The sequence below is a fragment of the Tachysurus vachellii genome, chromosome 10, assembly GCF_030014155.1.
Source record: "Tachysurus vachellii isolate PV-2020 chromosome 10, HZAU_Pvac_v1, whole genome shotgun sequence".
NCBI lineage: Eukaryota > Metazoa > Chordata > Actinopteri > Siluriformes > Bagridae > Tachysurus > Tachysurus vachellii.
In genome coordinates this window covers 600001-607500 of record NC_083469.1, presented here as the reverse complement: position 1 = coordinate 607500, position 7500 = coordinate 600001, and the positions used below count along the sequence as shown (strand labels likewise).

Sequence of the window (7500 nt, the reverse complement as noted above, 5' to 3'; positions counted from 1 at the left end):
ACGTACAAATATGTTAATGAGACTCACAGTAAGGGTTTGGTCTCTTCAGCCTCATCCTCCTCCACCTCCAGCAGCCACCCGTAACCTCTCTGCCGTAGGAAGTTAGCAGCGTAGGCGTCTCGAGTGTGATCACTGCCCATGTTCAGCTTAATGTCCGGGGCATCGATCGTCCCACTCAGTTCTAAAGAGAGACAGAGAGGTAAAGACACCCTGAGCTGTCAGTATTTAGACTAGAACACTTATTAATGAACATTTTATTGATCTTATACCCAACATTTTCTCTTACGTCCTGATGTGTTTGTGTTCAGCTGTAAACAATGATTCCTCAGCAATCTCGATTTGTTCTCTTTCCTCGAGTTAATAAGAACAAAATGCAGAAAAACCTTTTGACACTGAAGACCCTTCTGTAAGTGTTAATAAACATCTCCTTACGCTGGACAAAACCTAACATGCCATATTGACGATTAGACTTGTTTGTAAGAAGAATAACCCATTAGAGTGAGTACATTAATATAAAGCAGCGGTTTACAGCTGCACCGCCATCAGAGCTGCTGTTATAGACAATTAATCAACACTGTCTAATCCATATAATGTCAGAGATCTTGTTTTAAATCTTATATGACTATCTGTTAAGTGTGTGGTGTTAAGTGTGTGGTTTACCTTCAGCCCCAGTGGAGACGAAGGTAAAGTCACCGTTGCTCTGTGTGGTGTTGTGTGTGTGGTGTTGAGTGTGTGGTGTTGAGTGTGTGGTTTACGTTCAGCCCCAGTGGAGGAGATGAAGGTAAAGTCCCCGTTGCTCTGTGGAGTGTTAAGTGTGTGGTGTTGAGTGTGTGGTGTTGAGTGTGTAGTGTTGAGTGTGTAGTTTACCTTCAGCCCTAGTGGAGGAGACGAAGGTAAAGTCCCCGTTGCTCTGTGGAGTGTTAAGTGTGTGGTGTTGAGTGTGTGGTGTTGAGTGTGTAGTGTTGAGTGTGTAGTGTTGAGTGTGTAGTTTACCTTCAGCCCCAGTGGAGGAGACGAAGGTAAAGTCCCCGTTGCTCTGTGTAAACTACAGTGTAGTGTTAAGTGTGTGGTGTTGAGTGTGTAGTGTTGAGTGTGTGGTTTACCTTCAGCCCCAGTGGAGGAGACGAAGGTAAAGTCCCCGTTGCTCTGTGTAGTGTTAAGTGTGTGGTGTTGAGTGTGTAGTTTACCTTCAGCCCCAGTGGAGGAGACGAAGGTAAAGTCCCCGTTGCTCTGTGTAGTGTTGAGTGTGTGGTGTTGAGTGTGTAGTGTTAAGTGTGTAGTGTTGAGTGTGTGGTGTTGAGTGTGTGGTGTTGAGTGTGCGGTGTTAAGTGTGTAGTGTTAAGTGTGTAGTTTATCTTCAGCCCCAGTGGAGGAGACGAAGGTAAAGTCCCCGTTGCTCTGTGTAGTGTTAAGTGTGTAGTGTTAAGTGTGTAGTGTTGAGTGTGTAGTGTTGAGTTACCTTCAGCCCCAGTGGAGGAGACGAAGGTAAAGTCCCCGTTGCTCTGTGTAGTGTTAAGTGTGTAGTGTTAAGTGTGTAGTGTTGAGTGTGTAGTGTTGAGTTACCTTCAGCCCCAGTGGAGGAGACGAAGGTAAAGTCCCCGTTGCTCTGTGTAGTGTTAAGTGTGTAGTGTTAAGTGTGTAGTGTTAAGTGTGTAGTGTTGAGTTACCTTCAGCCCCAGTGGAGGAGACGAAGGTAAAGTCCCCGTTGCTCTGTGTAGTGTTAAGTGTGTAGTGTTAAGTGTGTAGTGTTAAGTGTGTAGTGTTGAGTGTGTAGTGTTGAGTTACCTTCAGCCCCAGTGGAGGAGACGAAGGTAAAGTCCCCGTTGCTCTGTGTAGTGTTAAGTGTGTAGTGTTAAGTGTGTAGTGTTGAGTGTGTAGTGTTGAGTTACCTTCAGCCCCAGTGGAGGAGACGAAGGTAAAGTCCCCGTTGCTCTGTGTAGTGTTAAGTGTGTAGTGTTAAGTGTGTAGTGTTAAGTGTGTAGTGTTGAGTGTGTAGTGTTGAGTGTGTAGTGTTGAGTTACCTTCAGCCCCAGTGGAGGAGACGAAGGTAAAGTCCCCGTTGCTCTGTGTAGTGTTAAGTGTGTAGTGTTAAGTGTGTAGTGTTGAGTGTGTAGTGTTGAGTTACCTTCAGCCCCAGTGGAGGAGACGAAGGTAAAGTCCCCGTTGCTCTGTGTAGTGTTAAGTGTGTAGTGTTAAGTGTGTAGTGTTGAGTGTGTAGTGTTGAGTGTGTAGTGTTGAGTGTGTAGTGTTGAGTGTGTAGTGTTGAGTTACCTTCAGCCCCAGTGGAGGAGACGAAGGTAAAGTCCCCGTTGCTCTGTGTAGTGTTGAGTGTGTGGTGTTAAGTGTGTAGTGTTAAGTGTGTAGTGTTGAGTGTGTAGTGTTGAGTGTGTAGTGTTGAGTTACCTTCAGCCCCAGTGGAGGAGACGAAGGTAAAGTCCCCGTTGCTCTGTGTAGTGTTAAGTGTGTAGTGTTAAGTGTGTAGTGTTGAGTGTGTAGTGTTGAGTGTGTAGTGTTGAGTGTGTAGTGTTGAGTTACCTTCAGCCCCAGTGGAGGAGACGAAGGTAAAGTCCCCGTTGCTCTGTGTAGTGTTGAGTGTGTGGTGTTAAGTGTGTAGTGTTAAGTGTGTAGTGTTGAGTGTGTAGTGTTGAGTGTGTAGTGTTGAGTGTGTAGTGTTGAGTGTGTAGTGTTAAGTGTGTGGTGTTGAGTGTGTAGTTTACCTTCAGCCCCAGTGGAGGAGACGAAGGTAAAGTCCCCGTTGCTCTGTGTAGTGTTGAGTGTGTGGTGTTGAGTGTGTGGTGTTGAGTGTGTAGTGTTGAGTGTGTAGTGTTGAGTGTGTAGTGTTGAGTGTGTGGTGTTGAGTGTGCGGTGTTAAGTGTGTAGTGTTAAGTGTGTAGTTTATCTTCAGCCCCAGTGGAGGAGACGAAGGTAAAGTCCCCGTTGCTCTGTGTAGTGTTAAGTGTGTAGTGTTAAGTGTGTAGTGTTGAGTGTGTAGTGTTAAGTGTGTAGTGTTGAGTGTGTGGTGTTGAGTGTGCGGTGTTGAGTGTGCGGTGTTGAGTGTGCGGTGTTAAGTGTGTAGTGTTAAGTGTGTAGTTTATCTTCAGCCCCAGTGGAGGAGACGAAGGTAAAGTCCCCGTTGCTCTGTGTAGTGTTAAGTGTGTAGTGTTAAGTGTGTAGTGTTGAGTGTGTAGTGTTGAGTGTGTAGTGTTGAGTTACCTTCAGCCCCAGTGGAGGAGACGAAGGTAAAGTCCCCGTTGCTCTGTGTAGTGTTAAGTGTGTAGTGTTAAGTGTGTAGTGTTAAGTGTGTAGTGTTGAGTGTGTAGTGTTGAGTGTGTAGTGTTGAGTTACCTTCAGCCCCAGTGGAGGAGACGAAGGTAAAGTCCCCGTTGCTCTGTGTAGTGTTAAGTGTGTAGTGTTAAGTGTGTAGTGTTAAGTGTGTAGTGTTGAGTGTGTAGTGTTGAGTTACCTTCAGCCCCAGTGGAGGAGACGAAGGTAAAGTCCCCGTTGCTCTGTGTAGTGTTAAGTGTGTAGTGTTAAGTGTGTAGTGTTGAGTGTGTAGTGTTGAGTTACCTTCAGCCCCAGTGGAGGAGACGAAGGTAAAGTCCCCGTTGCTCTGTGTAGTGTTAAGTGTGTAGTGTTAAGTGTGTAGTGTTGAGTGTGTAGTGTTGAGTGTGTAGTGTTGAGTGTGTAGTGTTGAGTTACCTTCAGCCCCAGTGGAGGAGACGAAGGTAAAGTCCCCGTTGCTCGGTGTAAACTGCATGTCAGACCCAGTCGTCACCCGTCAGTGTTAATGAACGCTATAACGTGTTAAAGACGTGTAAATGATGTCACACCATCGCCACGTTATTACGGTGTAACTGCGGAGCGTCAACTCCCAAACACAACAGGAAGCAGGAAGTACGAAACCGGAAGTGTAGCGGAAACAGCTGAACACGGTGACACGTCACATCCGACCTACGAATTTACAGCAATTTAATTGTAGACTTTTCTTTACCCAATAAAGAACAACATATATTTTATATATAGATGTTTTTGTTTGTTCCAGTTTGTTAAGATAAAAAAAACGCTTTATTTATAGATTTTAAATGTATCTACAATATAATTTAAATACATTTAAATAGCGGCTACAAACGAAACGTGTAGAAACGTGAAGTCACGTCAGGACACGTTATAGGTTATATATTTATAATGTAATAATTACACATATATATATATATATATATCCGTGCTCCTCCTCATGCTGCTCTGTGATTGGTTGAGTTGGACCAATAGTGCGCCCTCTCTCTCCTCCTGCTGCTTTGTGATTGGTTGAGTTGGACCAATAGCGCTCGCTGTCCCCGTGACGTCACTTTTAGCGGTAAGTCTGAGGTGATTTTTCTTAATGTTTTACTTTTTGGCGGTTTTTCTGTTTGTTGGTGACATTAGCATTATTTTATAGGACAGAATGTTACAGTCACACAGTGAGGCGTTTAAGTGAGATTAATCTTTTATGAGCTTCGATGTGTCTGATTTTTACATCAAAGTAACGGTAACTTTTTGTTTTTCAGGACGTTAGCTAGAAATATTAGCTGCGCGCGCGCACACAGCCTTTTACTATAAACAAACAAAAGGGGAACTGCTGCAGTTTACAGTTTAGTGTACAGTGTGGTGTTTAAAGTGTACAGTGTGGTGTTTAAAGTGTACAGTGTGGTGTTTAAAGTGTACAGTGTGGTGTTTAAAGTGAACAGTGTGGTGTTTAAAGTGTACAGTGTGGTGTTTAAAGTGTACAGTGTGGTGTTTAAAGTGAACAGTGTGGTGTTTAAAGTGTACAGTGTGGTGTTTAAAGTGTACAGTGTGGTGTTTAAAGTGAACAGTGAGGTGTTTAAAGTGTACAGTGTGGTGTTTAAAGTGAACAGTGTGGTGTTTAAAGTGAACAGTGAGGTACAGTGAGGTGTTTAAGTGAACAGTGAGGTGTTTAAAGTGAACAGTGTGGTGTTTAAAGTGAACAGTGAGGTACAGTGAGGTGTTTAAGTGAACAGTGAGGTACAGTAAGGTGTTAAAGTGTACAGTGAGGTGTTTAAGTGAACAGTGAGGTACAGCGAGGTGTTTAAGTGTACAGTGAGGAACAGTGAGGTGTTTAAGTGAACAGTGAGGTGTTTAAGTGAACAGTGAGGTGTTTAAGTGAACAGTGAGGTACAGTGAGGTGTTAAAGTGTACAGTGAGGTGTTAAAGTGTACAGTGAGGTGTTAAAGTGTACAGTGAGGTGTTTAAGTGAACAGTGAGGTACAGTGAGGTGTTAAAGTGTACAGTGAGGTGTTTAAGTGAACAGTGAGGTACAGTGAGGTGTTAAAGTGTACAGTGAGGTGTTTAAGTGAACAGTGAGGTACAGTGAGGTGTTAAAGTGTACAGTGAGGTGTTTAAGTGAACAGTGAGGTACAGCGAGGTGTTTAAGTGTACAGTGAGGAACAGTGAGGTGTTTAAGTGAACAGTGAGGTGTTTAAGTGAACAGTGAGGTACAGTGAGGTGTTAAAATGGGGATTCAGGGACTGCTGCAGTTTCTAAAGGAGGCTTCAGAGCCGGTTCATGTGCAGAAATACCGCGGACACACTGTGGCTGTAGACACTTACTGCTGGCTGCATAAAGGAGCTTTCTCCTGTGCTGAGAAACTGGCTAAAGGAGAACCTACAGACCAGTAAGAGAACCATTACACTACAGTTATCTAATCACTTATAAAGGTTTAGTTAGTAAGACATCATCTGCTATTTTGTTGTTCATTACTGCAGACATCAGCAATTTAATCTTTTGTTCGTATTTAGAGGAATTATACAAATTTTTAAGCCCCGCCCCTTAGCTGTTATTATGAGGAAGAAAGCAGTAAAGTGTGAGATTTGTTTTGAACTGTTTTTCACTATACTGTATTCACCAATCAGAGAGCTCTGTGTTTGACAGTAAATGTACCTGTTTGTGTGTGTGTACAGGTTTGTATTGTACTGTATGAAGTTGGTGGACATGCTCCTGTCCTATGGTGTTAAACCGGTGCTGGTGTTTGATGGACGAAACCTTCCATCAAAACAGGAAGTGGAGAAAGCTCGACGAGAGTGAGTGTGTGACAAGCACGCAGATCTAGAGCTCTACATAGATGCATCATCTCTTTAGTGTAACTGGTGTGTTTGTGTGTGCATGTGTGTGTTGTCAGACGTCGTCAGGCCAACCTACAGAGAGGCAAGCAGCTGCTGCGAGAGGGGAAAGTGGCTGAGGCTCGAGACTGTTTCACACGCTGTGTTAATGTCACACCCTCCATGGCACAGCAAGTTATTAAGGTAGGAGTTTTTACACAGACACAGACACACACACACACAGACAGACACACACAGACAGACACACACAGACAGACACACACAGACAGACACACACAGACAGACACACACAGACAGACACAGACAGACAGACAGACAGACACAGACAGACAGACACACTCAGACAGACAGACACACTCAGACAGACAGACACACTCAGACAGACAGACAGACAGACAGACAGACACAGACAGACAGACACAGACAGACAGACAGACACAGAGAGACAGACAGACACAGAGAGACAGACAGACACAGAGAGACAGACAGACACAGAGAGACAGACAGACACAGAGAGACAGACAGACACAGAGAGACAGACAGACACAGACAGACACAGACAGACAGACAGACACAGACAGACACACAGACACAGACAGACACACAGACACAGACAGACACACAGACACAGACAGACAGACAGACACAGACAGACAGACAGACACAGACAGACACAGACAGACAGACAGACACAGAGAGACAGACAGACACAGAGAGACAGACAGACACAGAGAGACAGACAGACACAGAGAGACAGACAGACAGACAGACAGACAGACACAGACAGACAGACAGACACAGACAGACAGACACAGACAGACAGACAGACACAGACAGACAGACACAGACAGACAGACACAGACAGACAGACAGACACAGACAGACAGACAGACACAGACAGACACACACAGACAGACAGACAGACACAGACAGACAGACAGACACAGACAGACAGACACACAGACAGACAGACACACAGACAGACACACACAGACAGACACACACAGACAGACACACACAGACAGACACACACAGACAGACACACACAGACAGACACACAGACACAGGCACACACACACACACACACACACAATGTCCCATCTATTTACACACAGTAGATTATGAGAATCGGTAATCTTTAACTGTTCATCTGTATCTGCAGGTCTATATCTGTACACCCATCCATCCATCTCTGTCTCTTCTTTGTGTGTGTGTGTGTAGGCAGCAAGGGCACGTGGTGTGGACTGTTTGGTGGCTCCGTATGAAGCTGATGCTCAGTTGGCGTTCCTGAATAAATCAGGAATCGCTCAGGCCATCATCACTGAGGACTCAGACTTGCTGGCATTCGGTTGTAAAAAGGTGAAGGGTGTTTAGAATACACACCTTA

At 44.7% G+C, this 7500-nt stretch overlaps 2 protein-coding genes across 2 annotated transcripts in view; one reads left to right on the top strand and one right to left on the bottom strand.

Moving 5' to 3' along the window:
* yipf4 (Yip1 domain family, member 4) overlaps nucleotides 1-3917 on the bottom strand; it is an 11882-nt gene extending 7965 nt beyond the window's left edge. Inside the window, exons 1-2 of the mRNA XM_060879954.1 lie at nucleotides 3700-3917; nucleotides 28-181 (exon numbers count right to left, since the gene is read on the bottom strand). Coding sequence (XP_060735937.1) covers nucleotides 28-181; nucleotides 3700-3757 — 212 coding nt within the window. The 5' untranslated portion in view covers nucleotides 3758-3917. The remainder of the gene's footprint in view (nucleotides 1-27; nucleotides 182-3699) is intronic.
* Nucleotides 3918-5317: 1400 nt separating this feature from the next.
* The window catches only part of exo1 (exonuclease 1), an 8081-nt gene continuing 5898 nt past the window's right edge, over nucleotides 5318-7500 (top strand). Inside the window, exons 1-5 of the mRNA XM_060880343.1 lie at nucleotides 5318-5419; nucleotides 5450-5668; nucleotides 5955-6074; nucleotides 6173-6296; nucleotides 7335-7472. Of these exons, the coding sequence (XP_060736326.1) occupies nucleotides 5508-5668; nucleotides 5955-6074; nucleotides 6173-6296; nucleotides 7335-7472 (543 nt within the window). The 5' untranslated portion in view covers nucleotides 5318-5419; nucleotides 5450-5507. The remainder of the gene's footprint in view (nucleotides 5420-5449; nucleotides 5669-5954; nucleotides 6075-6172; nucleotides 6297-7334; nucleotides 7473-7500) is intronic.